Here is a 27447-nt window from a genome sequence, read left to right as displayed (position 1 = left end):
TACTTTTAGTTGGTTACTATGGTAACACTGGCAAAGGGAAACAGAGCACAACATGTGTATTTTTTATATGTAAATCTTTGTATGAAAATAAAAATAAAAATAATAATAATGATAATAATAATAATAATAATAATGGCACGCAGGTGGTCGAGTGGTTAGAGCGCATGCAATATACGCAGCCGACCCCAGTTCGAATCCCCATCGGTCCTTTGCTGCATGTCAATCCCCATGTTTCCTGTCTGTCTACTGCTTAATAAAGGTGTCTATGCCGACAAAATCTTTAAAATAAATAAATAAATAATAACAATAATAATAATAATTCTTATACGCACAATTAATACTAAAGTATAGAGGGTGAATGTACATTGGATATTAGCATTGGGTATGGTTTCGTCCTTCTCTGCAGGCCCTACCTCTTTAGACAGGTATCATTTTCTTTTATAAAATATTACAAATAAATAATTATAATATTATTGATCAAGTAATTTATATGTTTAGTTATTAAACTATGCATATAAAAAAATGCAAATATTTGATTTTATAAAATTGTTTTAGTTTGATTCCAGTTCAGAATCATAAAGCCACTATGGAGATGGAACTGGATGTGCCTGCCTCTGCCTGTGCTTTTTCACACAGCGATCTCTCTCCCCCGAGGGCCTGCTGTGTCCTTGGGTGCAGGCTCTGCTCATAGAAAGTGTACTTGGCATAGATAGAGAGTGGCAACAAAATTAACCAATCAAATTTGATTTGTAGCGATTAGGACACTCCTAGAAACTGCAAGCAGGCCCAGGTGATGTCATCATATCAACCAATAAGCGTAGGTATTTCATGGTGCCATGGGGCCTGCAGGTCTAACGCAGGCAGTTACTGCAGAAAGAAACGAACGATGGATTTTGTTTTCAAGTGACTGGTGAGTCCTGCTGTATTAATTATCTATAGAGTTGATTAAGGCTGTTGTTGGCAATGCTCAAATTTGCTGCTGTAAGATATATGGCCTCATTTCCATCTTTCATAAAATCTTTCTTTTATTGTTGGCTGATTGTTGAGCAACATGAACAAACGCCCCAGCTGGTTTGGCAGTTTTGCTCATGCATTAGTAGGACAAATAACCAGGTTAGCATAGTTTCAGCTTGTTGAGCTGGTGGTTGGAGCACGAGCTAACAGGTGTCAAAAGGCAATTCTGTAATGGACTTCATTTTAAGTGTAATTAATGACATAGTTTGCATATAGTATGTGTGTGTGGTGACTGTGTTAAGGTGCTACCACACTGTGCTCTCTGCCAGCATGGCTTCCCTTTGGCATCAGTGTCGTCCTCACAGCTCCACTTATCTTTAACAACATGCCTCCACAGAGGTGTCAAAACCCTGAATAACTGTGTGTGTGTGTGTAGCCCTGTCACAATAATTATCGACTTATTGTACGATAACGTAATTATAGACATCATCATGTCTATATATGGACTTATCGTATGATACATGGACTTGACCTTGATCATTTTTTTTACTTTAATATTGCCACACTTCACATTAGCAGCTGAGAGGCTATTCATGTCACATTGGCTAAGCAAGTAGTTTCCAACCCTTGTTTTGTAGAAAAGGAGCCAATATAAATATATATATAGCTAAACGTTAAATGTTGTCTAACACAAGTATCTATAAAAAAAAAACTTTGCAAGTAAAACTGTCTGAAATCGGCAAACTCTTAATTTTTAAATTGGGATCTATCTGATAAAAAATAAAATGTGTTCATCTTCATGAAATATTTCCGACGTAAGGACTAATTGGTAAATGAATTATTATCATACTGCTTTATTTGTTCAGGTAGTCTCACTGAGATCAAGATCTCTTTTACAAGAGCGACATGAGAACAGTAAAATAAATACAATAGAGATAAAACACACAACAAAACATACTTCACTGTGCTTATGTGTGCCACAGCCAGTCACACACAAGCACAGTAAAACAGCATCAGAAACAATCACAGACAAGTCTTAACACACCCAAAATTTAAGGTTTTAATTCATCCAGTGTGGGATGACACTTGTCAGTTTTAACATCCTATATATCAGATAAATGTGCATCAAACCACTTGTGAGAGTATCATCATCCAAACCAAGACAATCTAATTTCTTTCAACAGTTTCAAAACCCTTGGAAAAGTCAACGAATACAGCAGAACAGTGCTGCTTGAGAGGATTAGAGGTGCTGTGGCTGAACATTACAGTTAGTCTATGCTAGTACATACTGTAGATGCTTTTTAACCAGGGAGCTCAGAATTTTTACAGAGGGAGAGGTTGTGAGGTTCTCCGTCTTATAACTAAACTAACTACCTTAACCAGTCAGTAGCATGTTAACACCAGTCAGTCACAATAGCTTTGTCTGTGAGCCTCCTTCTATGTTTTCCTAAAATGTGTTGTTTACTCTCCCCTTTGGTTGGAGGACTGTATATCACTTCTATTCAATAAAGAGTTATTGAAGAGGGGATAAAAAGCTCTCCAAGCTAACAAACAGTCGCTAACAGGATAATAAGTTCACAGTTTATTTGGAGCATTTGTTCTATCAACTCCTGTCTGCTGTCTGAAAGCCATGACTCTTTTGTACATCAGTTTATACTCATGTATGATAGGAATCCAAAACACAAATACCACAGAACATGACAAACACATATCCAGGGCCTGCATATAAATCACTCCTTCCAAAGTAGTCCTGATTGAGCGAAGTAATGTCAGTGAGTAAGAGAGGTTGACTGACCAGGGCACAGAGGAGGTCGACAGCTTCCAGGATGAGCTCCTGATGTCCTATTCTGGTGACACCCAACTCCTCCAGCTCCTGATGGGTGATGTGTAGCAGCTGCTCTCCCCCCATCTGCTCCCGCTCGAAACTCTTCACGTACTGCTGGAGACAGTCATCCAGACCTGAGGAGAGTATGGAGAGATGGAGATTAGCCTGATGTTTAAACAGATCTTCAGCGTGTGTGTGTGTTTTTTTAATGGTATTGGTCAGTGAGGAGTTCAGATGGCTTTCTACTCACCCAGAAATGCAAAAGTCAGTGGATCAATTGTTAGAAATTTAACATATTCTACATGCCAGCACTGAATCCTGGTCAACACAGATTTAACACAGAACCCGAGCATGAATGCAGACACCCACACAAAAACACCCAGCAAATTTCTGCCACATAGGAAGCTAGAAATATGAGCCTCAAACCTAAGATTTCTTCTATGCTCCACTGGAAACATGCTATGTAAGTGTCATCTAGAAAGCACACCTGCTGGTCCAGCTCTCCAGTATCTGATGATGATGAAACACCATGCAGTTTTACAATTTGCTTTGATGCCTCTGATTTTTTACATAAAAGCGAATACAAGCAATGAAGTAACTGAATTTCATGCATATTCTGAGTGATTATGAGCATGTCCAAAATATACGTATGTGAGTAACATATTGATGTATGACTTTACACTGTTAAGCTGTGGCTGGCTACCATGCAGAGAGCCAATCAGCTGCACATAGACGTGGTGGGTCTGGGATAGTATTGATCAGTAAGAGCCTCAGGCTTTGAACCAAACAAAGTCAGCAGAAAGCACACCTCCCCGCAGGGCTAATGAACAAGCCTGCTCGAAAACAAGCGCACACAGAGCAAAAACACGAGAGGACGCAAATCCATGTATTCATACACACACACACACACAATCACAGAGAAACACAAACTAAAAATGCACTCTCTGCGAACACACACTTCAAACACAATCACACATACAAATACAATTACAATTGCTGTTGTTATTCAGGGTCTTGACGCCTCTTTGGAGGCATGTTGTTAAAGCCAAGTGGAGCTGTGAGGAAAACACTGATGCCCAAGGGAAATGATGCTGACAGAGAGCAGACACTGTGGTAGCACCTTAACACAGTCACCACACACACAAACACACACACACACACACACACACACACACACACAAACACACAAACATTTGCAACAAAGAATGAGGAAGAGGGATCTTGCTCCTGGTATGCCATGGGACACAACCGACAAAATATAGGCCTACTGTTGCTCTGACTGACACAGACAAACAATCGTGTTACATACAGCACAGCAGAGCAATTTTAAATCTATCACATCCGTAAGAGCCTCTGCCCTGTAGCACCACAAGTGAAAACTGTTTAATGGAATATATTCCCTATGGAAAACCCCACATATCCCACGCTAGCATGTGCTTCACATATGATAATACAGTGCTATCTCATGATCTCAAGTACAGATTTTTATATGAAGTATTTAAAAGCTTTTACATGTGGAATGAAGACGGCTGAGATGATTACATGTTTTTATATGTGCATGTTTAATGAGGTATTTTAATCTGAGGACACCACTTAACAACATACAACATAAAGATGTCTTATACATACAACAGCTTCAAAATGTATGAGATGCAGCCTCTCTCACTTCCAAAAGATGTCAATAAAATCAACTTCATCATTTAAAATGTTATATAATTACTACTAATGTGTTGCCAGTCCAGCACAAAAGGCAATATCAAAGTCTCAATCTGCTCTCAATCAAAGTTGCACATTGTTTCTGGCTCCTGTTAATTGACTAAATAAGCGATGTATTGTGTCTTATTGTTCTCTGCTAGTACAATGTGCATAGTTTGCATGTGTCATACAGTGCATATTAACACTGGGTCACAACATGTAACATATTGAGAATAATGCATTTTTTAAAATATTCATGTGTTTGCTCTGAAAACAGCTGTAAAAAATCTCATTCCCTGCTGTTCAGTCAAATAAAAACACTCTGTGATAATAATATTTAGAGTTTTGCATTTTCTGCAAGAATGTTCTTGGTGACAAATTGTTAAAAAAAAGAAAAGAAAAGAAAATGAAAATAAGTGCTGCATTCCAGTGTTATATTTAAAAGAGCTGTTTTCTTCCCTCCTTTCCTTCCTTGTGCGCAGAATGTTTACTAAAGTAGGAAAAGACTCTAGTGTAGCGTAATAAATCATCACCAGTATTGGCGGAGACATGCACAAGTGGAGTGGATGTGCAGCAGCTATAGGAGCAGAGAACATGGAGGCAGAGCAGCCCTGCAGCTAGGCTTTCTGAATATGTTACTCCCGACACTCGCATACGAAAGAAAGACACATTTGCTCTTCTCCATTTACACCCCGGCTTCTCCTTCTGAGGCACGGAAGCACTTTTTAATAGTAGCCGTGTCATAGACCGTGGCACATTATGGCTTCAGTCATCATAATGCAAATGCAATATCTGACTATATTTGTGAGATGATGACAGTATAATATCTTCATTGCACATTCAACATTCTGCGCAGGTAGAAAAAGTGGAATTACTTTCTCACATTTCTTATTCTAGTCACCACTTCTGCCCTTTTCCAGGTGTCCAGTCATTAATTGTTGCTCCTTTTTTCCACTCTCTTTTTCCCTCTCTCCATCTACAATAGTATGTAAAGTATATAAATTATATAAAGAGGTGATGAATAAAGAATCAAAGAGGCAGAGGCTGACTACCGCTGCTTCCTCTGGGAAAGCCTCTGACTAAAGCTATGTCCTACTTCTTCAACGCACACATTCATAGAGTTCTGATGTGTTACTGTAAATGGCGATGCATTTAGTGGCCTTTCGCCTTAAAAAACAACGGGATTTGTTGTGTCAAATAAATGTAAATAATTGCTCGCGTACTCGCAAAAGCACACGCATAGATACTCCCACACACACAAACGGACGCATAAGCATACAAGCATATATTCACACATATACACATTGTGACACACAGCTGCTAGCCAATCAGATGAGTCAGAATGCCTCCCCTAGAGGACAAACAGCTGATCTGGGTTCATCTGCTGAGTTCATATGCCAGCTGGAAATAGCACATGGTGTTCACAAACACACACACACACACACACACACGCACACACAAACACAAACTAACACACAAGGTTGAGGTTTGTCAGTGCTGCACAAAGCCAGACAGTAAATGATATTAAAATCATGCAGATATTATTAGTGAAGATCTGTTGTAGCAATCTGTAGCAAATACTTTAGTTCGTCCGCCTAAATTCTCACATCAAACCGTTTACTGCATTCATAACTGCAGGAAATGTGAAAACTGACTCCATGCTGAAGTCAGCCTTGCGGTGTAATAAGAGTCAAACAAATTCAAGCCTGCATGCGGCTGAAATCACCAAAAATCTGTTTTTTTGCACGAGTAATGTCAGAAGTGTCTCCCTGTGTAATGAAGTCATAAGCTTCTGCTAGTTTCCCCTGGGAGCTATGCCGACTAGGGAATAAGATATTTTATCATAGCTTAACAGCAGATAGGTGGAATTGTGCTTATAGCAGCTTCCACAGTGTGTGGAGTCACTAAACTACAGAGGCAGCTGCTCATGTGGCAATGGCAGGAAAGTGTGTTTCCTGTAAATATAGTTTTTTCCTGCTGTGTTCCAGGAGCTTCGCATTGAACATTTGCTGAACCGAGGTATTGCCTGCATATCTCTCATGATCTTCTGTTATAATCAACAGTGAAAGACAGTTTTGATGTACAGAGTTTTGACTGCATGCAGGATAATGTCAACTGTCTTTCCAATCACTGTATTTGTACCTAAATTCTTTTGAGACACTTGCACATTCCTGACTTCTAAGTGCTATTTCATTTCTGTACACTACTTTTTAATGCTGAATAATAGTCATTTTTAGAATCATCATAAGACGAAAGTGTCACAAAGAAGTGCCGGATTCTGATAGCTGGAGTCTGTAAAAACCCTCATTTTTGAAGCTCCAACTCTCTTTATCTCTCTCTCTCTCTCTCTCTCTCTCTCTACCTCTCCTTTCATTTTTAATTAGCAAAAAGCACTGCACGAATCATTCAGGTAGTCATAGCTAAATAGCATGTATAATAAAATATGTAATCTTGTCAGGAAAAACTGGTTCGTTAGTAGCTGTCAATACTGTATGATGTCAGATGTCAAAGTATTCAAAACATCCTGAATTCTTATGCGGTGCTTGGATTTGTGAAGTGGAGTCAGCTCAGTGCTTTTGTCACTTTTGTCTTTACCTAGCGAGACAGCTGGATTGGCAAGATCACAACATCACAAAGATCATGCAAGAATCCATCACGCCAGGCTTCATGTTATGTGATTGTCATTGATCAGTGTCGTGAATCCAGCTGGTAAGCCTGCCAAGTATTTTTTCAGCGTACCCGCCCTTTTCAGAACAGTTGCCATGGACAACTTCAGTGTAACAAACCATGTGGCGCGTCAAGTTTGTGTGCACCTTTTATTTAAATCCCTTCTTTATCTTTTTACAGGCAAACAACTGCAAAATAATCAACTAGTGGTGCAGCTAATAGAAAATACAATTTATAATTTGTATGGCAAAACTTCAATTTCTGAGATGTATCAAATCACCTTCATGTTTGACCTGTTGTTGCTTAAAAATACTGAAAGCTAGACCATTTAGATTTGTCAGTGAATATAAAATAAGCCATCAGGTTTTCTTGTGTTTTCACCCTCAGTGACTGTAACTACTGTAGATAAGCTGGATTTAGATTCAAAAGAAATGCTGTTGAACCCCACCTTCAACACACTAGGTTTTCCGGTTCTTGTTTTTCAAATGTGGGACAAATACATTTTTAATGACTAAAATGTATTTCTTTCTACAAGAACCACTGAAGGATCCCCTGATCCTGACCATCACTAAATGCCAGTGTGATGAAGCTTGAGCTTGCACTTCATGATGACAGCTTCATCCACATTTCATAGAATACCCTCCTATCTTTTCTTCTTTTCTGGGTAAAATAGACCCCTCCCCATTGGAAACGCGAAGGTTGCAACCACAGCAAGAGAGGCCACTGAGCAGAAGAGAGGGATCAGCAGTTGCTGCCCCTCAGGATCCTGCACTGATGCTAGGCTAAGGAGCCAGAAGGAGCACACACACAATAAATACACACATACTGTAGCCTATGTTCCACTCTGACTGAAAGCGTGTTGAAAGCCACAATAAAAAAGACTGCATTTACAGCTGAATATGGCTGCAACTGAAAAAGTCTCCGAGCAGTGACTTTGCCGTCTGGCCATTAACATCAGCTAAAAATCAGACTGTCAAACCTGTTTTTGGCTTCTCCTTTGAGACCATGCTCGGGTCAGGAGTGGAGGCTGGGCTAAGAGCGGCGGCAAGCAGCGAGGACTTCTGTCTTGTCGCCTTGCCCCCATCTGTGAGCTTCCAGCTGGAGTAAGTGCTTCAGTGAGTGCGAGGAAAAAGACACAACACTCACTAAAAATATTCCTACAGTGAAATATTCATCACATCATGACAGAATATTCTTAAGACCGTGGCATTTTAGCTCGCCGGTATATGAGCTTTCAAGTGCACCGCAGCCTCCTCTGTGAAATGCAGCTTGCAGGGGAGGTGTCAAGAGGCAATCCAAAGAAACAGAAAGAAAGAAAAACAGGGTCAACCAGGAAGCTGCAGGGAGTTCAGAGGCAGAGCTCCACTCTGAGGATCTAACCGACCCGAGACAATCTGAAGTGACTACAGTCGTACTTGAAATGCTATGTTAACATAATCTTTAACTTTACCTTACATGGCCTAACTATCCGTGTTCTACCCCAAACAGTATACAAGGAAATCCAATTTGAACTGTAATTTGGGAAGAGAAGAAGAATAAATGTCCACTTTTATGTCAACTTCACATTTCCTTCAAAACATTTACAGAAATTTCCCTCTCATGATCTCTTTAAACTGCTATAATCCATATTTATATATTAAGAATGGACTAAATAATGAAGAAAAAATGTGTGTAATGTAAAATATATCATCCAGAGAATGATCACCTGACTCTATAGTTCCCTGTCATCTCTTTTCGGCTCATTGTTTTGGTGACAGGGTCCATCACAACTGTTTAAATACCCTCTCATCCCTCTCATCACTCTCATCACCATCATCTCCAGCTGCAACAGGAAGCTGGTTTCAGCTCTGATAAACCCACTGTACGCTACCTGCGCAGAATAAGACAGCAAAAGTTTAAAGCAGCTAAAGATTAATATATTGTGTTCAGGATTTGGTGGAGAGTAAAACAGAGCTAAAATAAGTGTGAATATTGGACCTACATTAAATGAGTGGAGAGAAACATGCTCCATTTCTGGATGTGTCGACCAACTTAAGAATAGAGTAGAACGCTACTTTACTGCCTGCCAGAATGGAAAAATGCCTTTAATAGCACATGAACATGTAACATATACAACAAGTAACATACAGAAAAAAATATGGTCACAAGAAATTGCTTAGACACTAAAACCCTTCAAGTCTCCCTAAACTCAAAAATGTATTTTTCTTCTTGTTCCTTCAGTTGGATGTTTGAGCTTCACTGAGTTTGACCAGTATGCAGCTCATACACATGAAACTTGAGAATGATCAAACTGCACATAGAGTGAGATTGAGCTGTCTCCAGCAGTTAAATGTTTGATATGAAAAATATTTGCATATACATTATGCATTTATACAGTATGTATTTTTCAACAAGGAAGTAGAAGTAGATGTCATAAGGATTTTTAACTTGCTAACTGCATGTTTGCATATCAGACACAAATCATTATTCCAAGCTGAATATGTTCATAAAATGTCTGAACCTGTACATAAAATCATCAATAAAAACATAGCTTCTTAGCTTAACATGGGGATTGCACTTGGAATAAGAGACTTCTTAAATATATATTTGCTGGCCAAAGGTTCCCTCGAGTGCTTCCCAGAGTCTGAGAGAACTGATAACATAAAGGATGAGACCTGTCTGTCAGGATGCTTACAGCTTTGACATTTGACATGAAACACTAAGATGTGTAGCCACACTTAATAGGATCCTCTAGGAATCTTTTGTAGTTGCTTGAATTGGTTCCCCTTATTTTGTGTATTAGTATTATAAGACATACATACAGTGTATACAGTGTTGAAATTCCATATTCCTCAAAGACAAAAATAAATTATTAAAAAAACAAAATGCCACTAAGCTGCTTCATAAGAACAAATAAAAGATGATTCTGAACTTTTGCGTAAATCCAGCTGTTGGTCTGAGCTCTAACAGACTAGCTAGCTTTGCAATATGTTTGGCAGTGCTGACAGCTACTGTACACTAAAACGAAGACTCAACACTAGATAGTCATCCTATAATAGGATAAGACCTCTAAGACCTCTACATCTAGTTTAAGCCTTTAAGTCAGGGTTTCTCACCATTTTCTGGCTTGTAAACCCAACAACTGACTTTCTAAAAAAATATATACAGTTTTTTTCTACATCCAGAAAATCTCTACAGCCCATCTGTGTATCATGCAATCACCTGTGAGGTCCCTGTCCTGAGCCCCAGCCTGAGAAACTTTGCTTGACGTTAATATATGGGGTGATAAAACTGCAGCTCCCGGAACAACAGGTGCAAAATCGACCCAGTAAAACACATGTGAACATCAACACACACACACACACACACACACACAGGCCCCTCTGTCTGGGCGGCCGGATAGACCGGGGTGCTTTGATATGATGCCCACTGCATTTCTCATTCTCCGCACTGCTCTGCCATTGCCTCTGTGCTCTCCCCTTCGTTCTCCGTCATGCCCACCCTTCCCCTTGCCCACTCCCCTTGTTTCCTCCCCCATCTCAGGCTCCTCAGCCTTTCTTCATTTTGCGCCATGCCTCCCATTTCTGAATCTATATCCCCACTCTCCTCCCTCTTTTTCTCTCTGCTCGGGGCCATAAAACAGGAGAGAATGTGCGTGTGTGTGTGTGTGTGTGTGTGTGCGTGTGTGTGCGTGTGTGTGTGTATTAAGTGCTGCACACGTATGCGCCTCGTTATGTGTCTAAATGTGTGTAGAGGCATACAGGATGTGGATTGGGCATATGCATGTGATACTCCTTCCCCTGTTTTATGACATGTGCTGTGACTCCAACACGATCCAATCTGGTTTCCATGACTACCGATGCCCCACTTAAAGCTCCTGCTCCCTAGTTTTTGTGTGTGTGCGTGCGTGCGTGTCTGTGTGCGTACATACATACATACCATGTATATATATATATATATATTTACACATATGAGTGAACCTGTGCAATTCTTTGAGTGCATCCATCCATGTGCATTCTTATGCAGTGCATGCATCACTTGTGTAGGAGGGCGAAAATTGAGGACTGGGGGAGTTTCCTCTATGTGTGTGTGTGTGTGTGTGTGTGTGTGTGTGTGTGTGTGTGTGTGTTTCCCCATAATAAGGCACACTCTTAAATCTTTAATGCAACTGAAACTACAACAAGCACACAGTCAGAGCCAGGAAAAGCGTGTCTTCCAACACAGTTTCCTACCATATCAGCAGGAGACTTAATCGGGGGACACAGTATGAAATGGTAGTAAACATGGTCCTGCTCACTTCAGGAGACTCAAACAACCAAATAACATCTAGAGGACTCTTTTAACACTACAATAAAGTATTTCTTGTTCCTGTGCTGTAGTGTTAGGCACTTATAAGCCATACAGTCTCTCATTTTCCTTGTCAAACCACTGCTACACACTTTTATATTAATATCTTTGATAAGTTCTGAACATCTCATGATGTAATTCATACACTGTCCCCTGCACTGTCATATATCACCTTTCTATTTAGATCTTTAGCTCCAGTACATCAGCACTCAAAGAGGAAAAGAGAGATTACTGCAGGAAAATGAACTGCTGTATTCATTTTCCTGTCAACATATGCTTCAGCAGCAGGCTGATACCGTACACCTGAAAGCACAGGCTGATCTTATGAGGTGCACCACACCAAGAGCAGAGGAGAAGTCCATTTTTCTTTGTTGCCTCACAATAAGCGCAGATCTGTACACGTCATACTTTACACATCAATTGCGTCTGCACACACCCAAGTAGATACATACCCAACACACACACACACACACACACACACTTAGAGGAAACTCCTCCGGTGTGGGTGTTCAAATCAAAACAAACGCTGATGAGTCATCTTTCTGTGAGCCTCACCAGTGTTCTGCTGCTTGAGCAGTCCTTACTTCTACAGCAGTGAGAGATACTGTATAGTCTGCCTGGCCTGGTAGCGAGCTGTGTCAGGTTTTCTCTATAGGACTGCAGAGTATCCCGTCTTTATACTCATTCATGTGACGGGACTGGACTGTTGAGGAAAAAGAACTGCTGTCTGGAGGACCTGGATAAATCTGATCATTTTAACTTTGTTCTCTCTGCTGGTGAAGGATGGATTCCTAAAAAGTGCAGTCCTAAATATTTTCCACTGATGAATGTCACCAGACCTGATTCAAGCTGATGATGTCACACAGCCAACAGGAAGGCAAATAGCGCTAATACAGCAGAAGAATCTATTTATAGAAAGTCCTCACTGACCAAAATCAATTGGTGGAAAGTAACAAAGTATATTTACTCAAGTACTGCACTTAAGTACAATTGTAGGTACTTGTTCTAAGCTCAATTATGTCTTTACTTTATACTTATTACAACTTTACTCACTTTGCAGACTAATATTTTTCATATGAACAACATATGCTAAAATATGATCCATTCTTACAGATTAAACTACCCAGCTGCACCATAAAGTAGAAAAATCAATACCCTCATTTATGTATAATGTGTGTGATCAGAAAGTTTAGGGAAAAATTCAATTAAATAAGTCTTACTTCAATAAAGCGATTCTTGCTCTCATATTCAGTGGGTAACAACTGTGAAAATCTTGTGATATCTGTTCATAATATTGATGATCTTTTGAAATATTTGGGACTTCTGTGGGTAGTACACACACTTCATGGGGGCTGAGATGATGACAGTTGGCTCTGCCGCCTGACTGGAAACCTTTGTTGATTTTCTCTCATCCTCATAAAATAAAGATGTTCCTATGTTGCTCCAATTGCTCCAAAGACACACAGCATTTCTATCATGAAGGAATGAGAAACTATATGACCAGTGAGAAATAATATTAATAACCATTTGTCTAAAACATGTAGGTGAGGACAGAATGCTTGCTATCCTAACCCATGTGTCTTATATCTCGGCACATTTAAGTACATTTCTCTCTCATGGTAAGCAAGAGAAATCACTTAAGTACTTCTAAAGGAGGTCTCAATGTCACTGCTCCCTAAAAGTGGCACAACACTACTTGGATCAGCGTGAGAGAGAGAGAGATGAAGAGCTTCCAGAAAAAGAGGCCAAAGTGAAGCCTGTGTAAGCGTGCAGATTAATACTAGCCTTCCGCCTTTTACTTTATTCATAAGAAAATAAGATCTTAGCATAAGCCTGCCACTGAGGGTCTGTGTTTGAAGCCCCGCAGGAAGGGAGAGAGAGCTTCACAGGAGCGAGGACAACAGTGCGAGATGTTTGCGAGTGTCTATGAAAATTAATCTCTGAGCACAAGCTCTTCATCTGGAAGAGGCCAAGACTCTTTTCCACATAAGGAAGCACTTATGAGAAGACCATGGCCTCAGAGTTTGTTCCAAATGTAAAGATTTTTGTCTGTAGTCACTCATAGAATGAAATGTTTGTTAAAAGTGTTTAACCTCTTAAATCTTTAGCATGAGTGGTAAATAATAAGATATCATTCCTTTTTTTTCCATATTCAAATAGGTTTGAATCGTGACACTCACTAACACACCTTTAAATGACACTGTAACTAACATTGGTGTCACTTTGTGGTCATTTTATAACTATCACAGCCATTGACTGAGGAGCATAACAGCTGAAATGACTGATGTTCATATTATGTGTGTTCCTTGTTAGCAGAGAAAATAAGCATGCCCAAAAATGATTCATCCAGTGGTGATGTTATGATGATGATGGCTCGAGATTTTAACTTTAATTGTCATACTGATGTGCATCGTCAGTTTTGAATTTTCTGGAATAGAAGGAGAAATTGTGGGTTTTACCTTCGATTGAATGCACGAGCAGGATTGTATTTTAGCACGTGGCTTTTTGGGACTGACGGATTCATAATTTAACTAGTGTTCCATTTACTGGTCCTGTACTGGCAGCACACACTGGAGCCTTTTTTGACACGACAGGAAAGTGTAATTTACCACACGCTCGGCTAGAAGTGACTGTCGTGCTCGAGCAAAAGTCTCACGCTTTGGTCAATAAGTCAGTTGCATTTCCATTTTGTGCAAAAACTCTAAGCACATTTGGCCCAACATTAATGAAACCTCCAATCAAATTCCAACTCAGCATCTATTAATGAAGGGTACAGCGGCAGAGCATCTTCCTACTCCACGGATCAGAGGATACTGTGGCTGAGGAGAGCAATTATAAAACCAGGGACGTCACCATAAGCATCCCAAATACTTTCCTACTGTGTCCACTGAGGGTCTGTCTGTCAGCCACCTTGACTTCTAATCTCTGAGGTTAGCATGTTAAGATAAAAAGCAAATTGAACTTCAGTGGTCTTAAAACACATGTAGGAATATGGAGTTTTTAGGGAAATCTGTTGATTAAAAACGCTACATTTGATCAGTGTAATTAACACAGACACTCAAGCAGCATCTATCACACTGGGTGGTCACACAAGTAGTGATTCTCCTAAGTATAGGGATTGCGGACACCCCCCCTAACCCCCCCCCCCCCCCCCCCCCCTTCCAACTCCCCACTTCCATTGTCTGTCAATAGGCCTACCACAGTTTCTCTCACGGCTCTTGGAGTGTGTGAGAACAGCTCCAACCACTCCTCCATCGCACACGCACGCACACACACACACACACACACACACACACACACACACACACACACACACACACACACACACACACACACACACACACTTCTCTCCTTCACACACGCATGATTAGTGATTACTCATTCATGCTGTCTGTTTGAAGGGACACATCTCTTGCCAGCAAAGCGAGCAACCAAAAACAAGCGAGTATGATCGGTGCGTTTGCCTTATATGGCAGGAGGCATTGCGCTGTCCACGGTGCTGAAACTGACTGTACGGCTGGCATTGGGGGAAAGGGGGGTGGGGGGTGGGGGAGTGCATGCAGCTAACTACATTAATCATACACGCACGCGCACATACACATAGGCACACACACACACATATATACACTCAGGGTGAGTGGTGATACGGGCTTACAGCATGTGTCAGTGAGTCAAGGAGCATGATGACAGATCTTCCACATTCATTGATGAGACGTATTCTGCTGATGCTGGTGCTGATGGAGTCAGCAGCAGCAGCAGCAGCAGCAGCATCAGCCTATAGGCTTGGCTTGCGAGGGGTGCGCTCTCAAGCAAGCGAGATGACAGAATGCTGAGCCTCCACTCCCTGCTTTCTTTGGGGGGGACATCCATTTCACTGCACCGGCTCAAACGCATTGACTCCACTTTGGGTGACTTTAATCTGTCTCCCAGTAGTCTGTTCACAGCGGTCAAAATCATACGTCAGCCTGCACGGTTTGGGATCGGGGACACACACACATGCACACAGTGTGGCCCTTCGCTGCTCACCATCAGCACCCCCACCTCCCCCCCACCCCCTCGCCCCCCACCACCATCACCATCCTCCTCCTCCTCTTCCTCATTCTAACCACAAGCAGCATGAACATTTAACAGCCTGATGCAAAGAAGGGATCCAACATTACCTTTCATCCAGTCCAGTACTTGCTTTGGTGTCCATTTACTTATAGGTTCCATAACCAAAGCCATGGTGTCACAGTCTCTCCGAGATTAACGGCACAGGACTCAATGCGGGCGACATAAAACGACCTGTCAGTCACATCTGGAATGACACGGCGGTGATTAAATCTGAGAAAAAAGAAAGGGTTGTCAGTTTTATTCTCTCCATCAGAGCATGGCCGCCTGCAGAAACGGTGAACGGGATGCGGTGGTGCAATCCACGCGCACACACAGAGACACGCACACACACGCTCTCTGCCTGCCTCCCTCCCTCCTCTCTCTCTCTCTCTCTCTCTCTCGCTCTCTTTCACACTCGCTCTCCCTTTCCCTCTCTCTCTCTCTTTTCCTCGTGCCTTCCCGCCAGCAGCCCGCGCGCTGTGAGAAGTGGAATCGGTGGGCGCGAGGGGATGGAGCGACCCCTCCCCTCTCCTCTTTTTCCTCCCGCCCGCCTCGCTGCAGCATCACAAGGGCCACCACTCATAATACAGACCAGGGAATGGTGCAACGCACACCATATAGGGAGGATCTCTCTCTGTCCCCCCCCTCTCGCTGCCTTACGCACACATGCACACATGTATACGGGGAGAAGGAAACAGAACATGGCTTGATGCAAAAATAACTTAAATTAAATTAGACATCATTTAAAATACATCACATATACATAATAGGCTATGTTAGGACCACTAAAAACTCACCATTGAATAACAGGTATATTCATATTACAGAAATTGTATGTTTTAGGTATTTAGGGATTTAACTAGGATAAATGAAATCATTGTCATCATTAATCTTTGCCTATACTGAAAATGTGTTGTGTTGTGTCCATTCACAGGTAGGCTTATATGTCAGCTGCTTTTTTGTTTTTTTTAAGTTCACCATCTATGGATGAGAAAAATCAGCATCAGTTGTCAGGCGCTGCTGGTGTGTGCATGGGCTCAGCTGTGAGGAACAGCGCCCCCTGCTGCGCACCTGGGACACAGGTGACGTCATGGATTAAGGCAGTAACCCCTCCTCCATACACCCTCTCCACACACGCCACCACGTCTCTCATAAGGTCTACTTTATACACAGGGAGATGAAGAAAGTTCAGCAGGTAAATGTGTATGGCTCATACACACAGGCCTAGAGATATAAAGGTAGATAGACAGGTCTCAGGGATGAAACTAATGATTCTTTTTCATCATCGACTGATATTTTCTCAATTAGTTGTTTGATTTATAAAGCCTCATGTGCAACCTTGAATGTCTTTTGTCTCGACCAACAGTTTAAATATATTCAGTGTCTAATGAAACCAGAGCATATAAAATGCCTATAGATTTGTTTTCATGTTGAGTATAATAACGAGAAAAGAGAATGTTGATATTTTTCATTAAAAGTGACTCAAAATTATTGATTGATTATTGAAAGTGCTGACTAATTTTCTGTGCATAGACTAAGTGATTAGTGGACTAATAATTGCATCTCTAGTTATGATGACTTCAAAGTTTAAAGGGCTCATTTACAATTATTTATGTTGTATGTGTGAAACTGGTTATATGTACATGTTTCATACACTTTTCTGAACTTTTTGTCTCAAATTTAAAAAAAAAATTAAACAGAAGCTAAATGAGAAAAAAAGATACACATAAAAATAAAATTGTGACAGTAACTTGAATGAACAACAGCCATTATCATCATTAGTGAGCATGATGTGCTATCAGTGAGGGCATCTACAAAGTTGTGTTTATACACTAGGAATGTGCATTTTAATCTAAATCTCTAATTTAACACACACACACACACACACAAACACCAAGCAGGAAGACATCACAACACACATTGTGGTAACCTTCTTTATTGAATACACAGAAGTGACATGCATAATGACTTGAGAAGCCAAAGAGGAGAAAACATTATAGCCCCATTTACCTCATGTTGGATTACTGTTACCTAATTCTTCACACATGCTCTTATAGCCTCTGTCTGTCTGTCTGTCTCTTTTGTTAGCCACACTGCAGCTAACATGTCTATAAGCTATTAGACTGTATAAAGCAGTGTCTATTGAAAGTGGGCTACTCAGTCTTAATTGGTAAAGGTGCAGGGTAGCCTATTATAGGATGAAGACATGTATAGAAATAGAGTAATATACATATAAACACAGTATTACATATACTGTCGTTACAACATGAATTAAAAAAAACACTTCAAATGGTTACATACTATAGTATTGAAAAAGCAGGTTAAACAAGATTTACAATGTCAGTATTTTATGTGATTAACTAACAATACCCTTGCAATTCATGGTGGCTTTGTCATGTAATAGTTTAGATTTAGGATTACTTCATTTTGTGTATATCTTTGACTGCTACACCAGGGCAAACTGCTTGTATGCAAAACCACTTGGCAATAAACCAGATGATTCTGGTGTGTACAAGCTGCTCAGTTCTAGTGGGATTATTAAACATACATACATAACTGTTTTATTGCATTGTAATGTATTGTTTTGTATTGTACTTTTAGGGGCAGACCACACTAAAAACACTTGAAAGGATACTTTGACATACTCAGAGGATGAGGAAATGTTTGGGCACTTCCATGTCTGTGGCCTTTTTAAAAAAAAACATTTAAAAAAGTTTTGCAATAACTTTATTGACACAACTAAACAACAAGTTCACAACTTGAGTTCACAATCACAAACCACAAACACAGGGGGAGTAAAGGTTGTAAGCTTACAGTGGTCAAACACTTTTTTTTAATTTATACATTCAGATAATGAAGACACATGTAGTTTGATGTGGTTAGTCAGCTTTCAAAAGTTGGCTTTTTGTTGAAGAATTTGGACTTGTGTAGATAAAATGTTGGTCAAAATAGCAAAAGCAGATGAATCAAATAGAGCTGGCAGCAGAGACTACTGTCTTATTCAGTGAATACAAACAATACATTTCACCAGCCTAATAAAAAGTGAGGGTAGATATGATCAGCAGTAAATCCTGACTATTTACTCCACACTTGTATTGGTATGCAGGCCAAAGACCAGAAGGAATGTCGCAATGTTCCTCTGAGCTCCCCTTTTAAAGGCACAACTTCAATGTCTTTTAATACGTTTTGTAAAATCTCAACTTAACTTCATTTACATAGCACCTTTCATACAAACACGCAGCCTGAAGTGCCTCACATAGCAGGATTAAAACAACACAGACCTCAGTGATCTGGCTGGAACATAAAATAAAAGATCTCTAATGTGGGGAACAGCAAGATTTAACCTTAATCCTTCAGACCGGGGTACCCACCGCTAAATAAATTTACAAAAAACAGTAAGTAATATTAACAATAAAGTACAACACATTAATAAAGTGCACAAGGTTGAACTTGTATAAAGTGCTGTCAGTTCAGTAAGTCATGATGTGAAGTATTAGACACCATGGGGGGGGGGGGGCTTTGTAGAATAATTGCACTTGGGTTAAAGGCTTCAATTTGTAGCTATTGAAACTATAACTTTCCCAAAATAATAATAATCTGTTTTTGTTCCGATTACATTAATTGCATAACTAATAATGTTTTGAGAAGAAATACGTTATTTTTGCTATGATTGTTGTTTCTTACAGTAGTTTATTCTTGGGGGGCCCCAGTTGATAGTCCCTACATGTTAAATATGTTGGTAGGATTATGGTTAAAGCTTTATAAACAAATCAAAGAACTTTAAAATCAATCCTGGCACATACAGGTAGTCAGTGTCTTCAGCAGTGGACAGATGTGATCCACTTTCTTACTTTTAGTCCAGACTGTGGTCCCAGCATTCTGAACCAGACTTTTTTTTCCTTTCAGGTAATCCAGTGGAAGGGGACACAGCAGTTTGCAGGGCCTGTTTGACTTTGTTGCATGCCTGTGACCTCCTCCTCCAGCAGCCCTCTAAACAGTCACCGGTGGGCGGGACCACCCTGCTCAGTTTTCACCCTCTCCAGCGATGATCTCGAGCTCCCATTGGCTCCTGTCTGCAGATACGTCACAATCATGATTAGAATTGATGATCGGACGTTTTGATTTCATTGTCTAGCAAAGAGGACTGACTGCTGGAGAAATCTGCTGAATTTGAGCGTCCGTCTGATTTTGCCATCAGAAATGGTGAGTAGGAAAGTGATTGTTGTTATCTCTTCGGGTCTATCCGGATGTGCGTTTGTGTGTCTCCGCTCTGCAGCCCCTGGCTCAGCGAGCATGGCCATGCCCGGGTCTGGAAAACACACATTTGGAGGAAAAGTTGAGCTACAGCTCACCACTGGAGGGAAGCTATGCTAAGCTAATGCTGGCTAACGCTAGCTGGCTCAGATATGGCCGCTCGGGCCTGTAAGCTAACATGAGCTGTGTGTGTTGTCCGTGTCAGCAGCGTCTATGCGGGGCTTACCCAGTTTGTTTACCGTGTGGTTCTCAGTCGGAAAGTTACGGCATGCGCTTCCTGTGCTGAATTTTTGTTTTTCTCGGTCTCCTGTCGGGATATTTGCCTCTGTAGTACACTAATGTGACACTATTTTGTTCGGTAATTCTCTCCGTAATGTTTCCATATTGACTGTGGCCATGCGCAGTCAGCCTGGCAAAATAACCCTGCTGGATGCTTATTGGTCACACAACATTCCCGTATGCTTTTATCCGAAACCATTTTCAAAACTTCGTCATCACAGTTTTCAGTTTTCAGTTTTCTATGAGTCAAGACGTTTTATCAGCTGACTCAATGTACGGATGTAATACAGGTGAGCTGTGTGTCTGAATGAGCTATTTATCACACTTTGCTCCAGTATCCTCTGTTGTGTCTCACTAACATTGAATGAGTAAAAAGAGTTTGTTATTAAACTTTTGAGTGTCTGTATTGTTTATCATATGATGGGAGCAACACGGAATATAGTTTAGTTTTTCTGAGTAAACCTACATCTGTTTTTGTGAATATTTCAGAGGAAACTGAAAAGTCTACTGAAAGCTGATGATATCATTACTACAGTGATTATTACAAGTCAAATAAAGCTTTACTAGTGCCACAAAGTCAGATATGAGTTGTAATTGAACTGAAATCTCTTTATTGCAACTTATAAAACTTATTTAAATAGTTTGATGTGATTATCATAGTAATGTCTGATTAGGTACAACGTGAAATGCACATAGTAGCTTTATCATCAGTTTGTGACAGTTTTAGCTTCCAGTTTGTTGTATGTTCCAGCTTCACATGAATTAATATTAGATAAGCACTGATACTGATATCCAATATTAATCTGATGCTGACTCAAATAGCTGGAATGGGTGTCAATAACAATGGGTTGATCTGCTATTGGATACCATTATTTTTGATAAATAACAATTCCGTACATTTGTATTGATTTATTTATTTGTTACAGTTTGTTTTAGAAGCAGAGTATTGATTTCTGACACAACTTCACCTAATTCCAAGGTGCACACAAAAGGGAAAATAGTCTGAAAATGTCAAAACTCCAGTAACACTTGTAGAATATAGATCAACTTTATAGTTAGACCATCATATTTCAGGTTGTGGCTTTTATCAGGATTATCCACGAGCCCAAACGCCTTGGTCTAACAATAAAGTTGTTCTATATGTACTATAAGTGTCTTGTAAATGTAAGTCAAGTCTGATTTTGGATTACACATGAGACAATAATCCCAGTATCTTCCAAACAGTGAGACATACAGTTTATTAGTTAAACACTGGTATCAGATTAGCACTCAATATCACCTGATACCCAAAGCCCAGGTATCAGTATTGGTATCAGGACTGAAAAGGTCAGATTAGTGCATCACTAATTAACATCACATGACAACAAGTTTGACCAGTTGTGTGCCACATGACAAACTAATTATTGAGAGTTTCAGTTCTGATCTAGAAAAGCCAGTCTTCTGTTGTTTTTTTCTTAGTGTAGAAATGTGCTCCTAACAAGGTGGCATGAGGGATGTGTTGCACACTCTTTATTTACTTCTGCTTTGGTGTCTCCTCAGCCACATTACCCAGCAGTGTGCCAGGTGCACTGAGACAGGATGAGTACAATCAAAAGTGCACTAACCTAGAAATATGGAGGTTTTGCTGTGAGCTGAATGGCTGCCCCGTTCCCATCCGCTAGCAGAATGGATGCGTGGCCGCAAAGGCGTGGCCTGCAGACTGTGAGTATATAAAGTACTGGATGAGTTTAAAGAAGATGACGTGATTTTGTACAAACTGAGTACTTGCATGTAAACAAAGCACATGTTTTACTTACATGTTTTTCTTACTGTGACAAGTGTGCTGTGAAAAAGACTTGGTGGCTACAAAATCTTGCAGTGCATGGGGTGAAAAAGAGGAAATTGCGCAAGCGTCATGAATTTATCAGTTTAAAGTAAAAGCTTTTGATGTAATCATGTGCCGTTATCTGTCTGTGAGCTCTGGTGAGTGACTTTGTGATGTAACAGTAAGTTTGGTTTTTTTTGAGGTAGTGGTTATTTATCTTTGTGCTTGTCTTTTCAGATGAACCTGCGGTCAGTGTTCACAGCTGAACAGCAGAGGATCCTGGAACGTTACTACGATAATGGGATGACCAATCAGAGCAAAGCTTGCTTCCAGCTAATACTACAATGTGCTCAGGAGGCCAAACTGGACTTCAGTGTTGTGCGGGTAAGCCCATAAAATGTGTGTGTGTGTGTGTTTGTGTGTGTGTGTGTGTGTGTGTGTGATGGAGTTTACTATGATTTGTGTTGCACCAATGTGTTTCTAATGAGGGATGCCCTTGTTATGCTGTGGTGACAAGGGTAAGTAATTTAGACGGTGGAGTGAGTCTGTGGGGTTTTTTTTGCCTGCGTCTCGTGCCGAGCCATGAATCATCATCCTCATTTTGCTGAATTAGTCCCTCCAGCATATTGCAGAATGTTTTTAAAAGCGACATTACTGAGCTGATTGTTCATCTCCCCGCAGACATGGGTTGGCAACAAAAGACGTAAGCTCGCCTCCAAGATAGAGCTGAATGGAGGCGTGTCTCATTCCTTACCCAGTCACGGCTTCGCCGGGGGAATACTGTCCAATCACACCAATCACACATTAGCCGGAGGTTCCCTGTCCAATCATGGCCTGGCAGCGGGGGCGTTACTCCCCGCTGAAATGACTATGCCGCGGAACATCCAGAATCGTGCGCACCTACTCCCTCCATCGTCATCCTTCCCTTCTTTCTCGTCATCGTCCTCCTCCCCTTCCTCTTCCTCCCCCCTCAGCAGCGGAAGCAGCAGCAACAACAACAACAACAACAATGACATCATAGTGACCGGGATCTACTCTCTCAACTCCGTCCCTCGCTCCCTACCCAAACCCGCAGCCCCGCCACCTCAGCCAGACTCCGCGCTTTCAACGCACCTATCCTCGTCTGTGATCAACCAGGTCCTGCAGAGCAAAACCAGCTCCAGCTCCAGCTCCAGCTCCTCACCCCTCCGCGGCAAGCTGGTGTCACTCTCTCAGAACCTGCCATCCCTCACATCCGCCTCAGGGCCTTTAGTCTACACTGCAGTTGGGAAGGGGAATCTGTCTCTCGTGGAGGCGGGGGTAAGTGCCGGAGCAGGGGTGGTACCTCACAGCTGGACTAGGCAGTACGGTACAGCGCAAACCCGCCCTTGGTCCTCTTCTTCCCAGTCCCAGTCCCAGTCCCAGGCTCAGCCTCAGCCCAAACCTCAATCCAAACCTCAACCACCTGCCCCACAGAAGACTCGGGTCTCCCTCCCAGTCCAAACCTCCAGTCCTGCCTCTGAACAGACACCTCGTATCCAGAATTACTTCACCTTGTCAGAAAGAGGCAAGGGGGATAGACTTGTGTCGGGACTCACGTCTACTCTGAGAGTTCAGGAGAGTCATAGACTGGTGCCCCATCCTCTGGACACCAGTCATGACTTCTCCATCGCCATGGAAACCGCAGATGAAGAAGATGAGTGGCAAAGGGAAGAGGAACTGGCAAATATGGCCGCTCAGGCTCACATCCACAGGGAACAGACGTCACCGTCTGAGGCGAGCGGAAGCCACACACCTCCTATGACTAGCTCCAAATTCGCACCTCTTCACAGCAACACAGCTCTTCAGGGCAGCTACTCGCTCACAGCACAGACCTCACTCACAGGGGAATCCAGCTCACAGGTAAGTGATGTTTAACTGTTTCTGCTGCAGTCTCTAAAAGCAAATCGAAAAGACTTAAACTAATTGTGTTTGTCTTTGTTTGTAGGCTTCGATCGGTGTGTGCGCCGCCCCCTGGGTTATCAGCAACTCCAGAAAGAGAACAGTGAGTATTGTTTTGTGAAGCCAACAGCAATATTTTACATGTATAGAATAGGAGAACATCTGCAGGTACCAGGTTTTACTGTCTGGTTATCACACACTTGTTGTAGACCTAGAGCCTTTCTTGGTTGTTCAGCTGCAGGATCGGACCCAGTTCAGTGACGGGGATCTCATCCAGCTGAAGCGGTACTGGGACCGAGGCATGACCAGCCTGGGCTCAGTCTGCAGGGAAAAGATCACTGCTGCAGCCAACCAGCTCAATGTAGACACTGAAATAGTCAAGGTAAAGCAGCTCCACAGGGTAAGAGTATACTTCCCAGTGTGAAGAGAATGATAGAGAAATCTGAAGTATAGGTTCCCCCGTGGGCATCGAATTTCTGCAGCATCATTGACACATAAGAGGCCTTTTGTAGACTGGGAAAGTTTTTAGCTTGTTCTAACATTGTCTGGTCTGTGACATTTCGAGAAAATAAGACCACTTGACTTTTATCAACCTTTTGAACCGAAGGAAAAACAAGACAGGAGAACTTTTCTAGGTCATAGAAGTTTTCTAATGTACTTACACAAAGTTGGGGAAAAGTCACGCAGTTCTATATCAGGGCCATGGTAGGAATGCTGATGGACTAAATATAGTTTCTCAGTCCTGACACACACATGACCCACTGCCATCTCACTTACTAGGATATTTATTGCAAGGAAGACAGAAGCCTACAGAAAGATACAGTATTAGGATCATCTTTATATCATTCAGTCATTCATTAAAAACGTTGCTACCTAAACACTTCCTTAAAACGAATTGAGATGAGTCTTAATGTGATACATATATATATCAAGTAGTGGGTACATGTGGTTACTGTATAGCAGTATATTCAAGCTTACCTTCACAGTCATCACACTTGTTAAAAAATATCCTTGAAGGTTAGTCGTAATAGTATAATAGATTGTTGTCCACAGCTGTGACACTCTCTCTCTCTTTCTCTTTTCCGTCTCTCTGTGACTGGCAGACATGGATCAGTAACAGACGGAGGAAGTACCGTCTGATGGGTATTGAAATCCCTCCACCTACAGGTGGGCCTGCTGTATTCACAACCTCATCCCCAGGAAACGAATCTCCGGGGTCGCTCAGCCCCGACGAGGAGCGGCTCAGAACAGCTGACCTTGGAGATGACATGAATGATGGGGGATCTATGTGCTTGTCAGAAGGTGAGGTCACACACACACAAGATACACTAACACCCACCTCTGTATAAACTGTGTTGTCTCAGTATTAATGCAGCATTCTCTCGTCTAGATGGCACCATCGACTCACAACATAGAGACGGAGAAGATGGAACAGATGTAACCGCTGCTGCTCCACTGGCCAATAATGTGGTACTGTGTTATTTCTCTATTACAACACAGCCTCATTAAATGTAGCCTGTAATAGGGATGGCCCCTAGTTGGAATGGGACTCATGCTCAATGTAATAAAATGGATCGGAACTTGTTCAGCTGTGCGTCATCAATCACATATGGCACGTCACAGGTGTAAATGAGTTATGATATGATATTCTGCATGGTGGCTTACTGTCAGGGCTTATTTATGATTCATATTAATACGCATTAATAGTGTAGGGGTGCACAATTAGTCATATTGTAATCACTTACTTTTTTGGATTCTGTAGCTTTTTTAGCTTTAGTGTTTATGTAATATATTAAATAATAAAAATAGAACACAAGAAATAAAATAAACACAATTCAGAACACACATTTGTCATATTTTAGTCACTTTATCATTACCTCTGTTTTAAGTCATTTGATCTAATCACTTTGTTTTGAACAGAAGATCGAAGTAATTGACGAGGATGAAGAAGAAGTAGACGATGAGGATGGTGAAATGGTGGCCTCAGAATTAGAGCAAATGCATAACCTGCTGGAATTCAAGGTGAAGACACACACACACACACACACACACATACATACACACATGCCGAGCATAAACTGGCTGTAATTCTTCACAGTTACTTTCTTCAAACTGAGGTGTTTTTGCTAGTCTGTATGGGAGAAGTGCCAAGATTGAAGAATGGCTGCAATGCCAAATGAAAACTGTCAGGTTCTGAATTAACTTTTTGTTTTGAATCCTTTCAGCATGAGGAAGTGCAGTTCTTAGAGCATGAGCTAGAGAACCAAAAAGAAAGATACCAGGAGCTTGCAAGCTTCACCAAGAGCCTGCTGAGCGCTTTGAGGAATAACGATCTGGAGAGACAGCAGGTATTTTACCCAGCAATGTCTTTTAATGGAAAATCAGCATTTTTAAGGACATTTTATAACCTGAAGTCCTCTGTTTGTGTTTAGGAACTTATCGCCAGTCTACCTCAGCCTTCAGACCAGGACTGGGACATGACTGTGAAGAGAGGAACTCAGCCCGGTGCTATGTCAGAAGACGAATCCTCCAACCACGACGAATCCTCTAACCACGACGAGTCCCCGGCGGCCGGTGCAAGCGCCGTCGACCTTCCGCACGCGCCAGCCAACGACAACGTCCCACTGGTCACCATAATCGAAGACGGTTTGACAACTGAAGTTACTGAGCCCTCTGCATCAGAGGAGCAAATGCAGGGAGCAGTCCAAGAACAAGAGTGACTTTTTTTTTCATGTACATCAACTCACGCACACGCTCGTACAGATGTTTCCACACTCCACACAGAAGCTGGACTATATGATCTTACATTAACACAAACACTCTGATAAACTCATGCTCCACGCCCAGTGCCTGTGGATTGATACTTCACTATGACTGTTGGGCTGACAATGCCTTTTTTTTACTGCATATCATTCGCCTTGCTCTGGTCCAGTCCAGAGAGAACAATAAATGACCTCTCACTTAACCTGTCTGTGACTTTTTCTCATGCATCACTGATTGAACAGAACACAGAGTCATAGTCCACTCTTAATGAAACACTAGTCTTTACTTTAAAAATTCACACGGTAAGAAACAAGAACAATATGCTGCAATTTCTGTCGTTAACCACCTCAAACTACTTGAGGAACATATGATTTGTACAGACCCCTGTTGTAAGGTTTCACAGTAATTATCATGGCTACTATTGGTCATGTCCTCAATCAGAAGGTGACAGATTTGATCTTAAGCCTTAAATATACCACAATAAAATGTCCTACAATGATCTATCCATGTCTGCACAAGCCAGCGAAGACTGTGGCCATGATTGAAATTGTGTTGTCTCCCAGCATCAATCATAAGTTTCTATGCAAGATAGAAGACATGTAGCATACAGTATATCAATACATATTACAATAACTCGTAACTAGTTAAGAATTTCAGTATATAATTATTAGTCTGCACAATGTGGAATAATCTTATTGTTGCTATTGCACACCTTATAATATTAATTGTACTCATTTTATATATATATCTATATGATCACTGTACAGTGGATAATACTACTTTCTATCTCACTACTCTCATTTTACTTTATTACAGCACAATTTATAGTAACAATTATTTCTATTTTACTAAAGCTATTTTATTTTAT

At 41.2% G+C, this 27447-nt stretch overlaps 2 protein-coding genes across 2 annotated transcripts in view; one reads left to right on the top strand and one right to left on the bottom strand.

Moving 5' to 3' along the window:
* The window catches only part of si:ch211-26b3.4 (connector enhancer of kinase suppressor of ras 2), a 55682-nt gene extending 39991 nt beyond the window's left edge, over positions 1 to 15691 (bottom strand). The window contains exons 1-2 of the mRNA XM_053323308.1: positions 15628 to 15691; positions 2750 to 2913 (exon numbers count right to left, since the gene is read on the bottom strand). Coding sequence (XP_053179283.1) covers positions 2750 to 2913; positions 15628 to 15691 — 228 coding nt within the window. The remainder of the gene's footprint in view (positions 1 to 2749; positions 2914 to 15627) is intronic.
* A 3342-nt stretch (positions 15692 to 19033) lies between these two features.
* On the top strand, positions 19034 to 26769 carry hdx (highly divergent homeobox). Its single transcript, XM_053323309.1, has 11 exons — positions 19034 to 19762; positions 21632 to 21793; positions 22134 to 22280; positions 22578 to 23777; positions 23863 to 23919; positions 24052 to 24198; positions 24920 to 25118; positions 25207 to 25286; positions 25737 to 25838; positions 26042 to 26164; positions 26249 to 26769. Exons 2-11 carry the CDS (start codon positions 21728 to 21730, stop codon positions 26534 to 26536), a joined length of 2409 nt encoding a protein of 802 aa, XP_053179284.1. The 5' UTR covers positions 19034 to 19762; positions 21632 to 21727; the 3' UTR covers positions 26537 to 26769.
* The last annotated feature ends 678 nt before the right edge of the window (positions 26770 to 27447 follow it).

Source organism: Scomber japonicus, chromosome 8, assembly GCF_027409825.1.
Source record: "Scomber japonicus isolate fScoJap1 chromosome 8, fScoJap1.pri, whole genome shotgun sequence".
Classification (NCBI taxonomy): domain Eukaryota; kingdom Metazoa; phylum Chordata; class Actinopteri; order Scombriformes; family Scombridae; genus Scomber; species Scomber japonicus.
Note: the sequence above shows the minus strand (reverse complement) of the source record. Positions and strands in the feature narration are given on the sequence as shown.

Coding starts and splice junctions, on each gene's coding strand:
- hdx (XM_053323309.1), top strand. CDS start 21,728: ATGGCTGCCCCGTTCCCATCCGCTAGCAGAATGGATGCGTGGCCGCAA. Junction 22,281..22,577: donor TGGACTTCAGTGTTGTGCGG/GTAAGCCCATAA, acceptor ATCTCCCCGCAG/ACATGGGTTGGCAACAAAAG. Junction 24,199..24,919: donor TAGACACTGAAATAGTCAAG/GTAAAGCAGCTC, acceptor TGTGACTGGCAG/ACATGGATCAGTAACAGACG.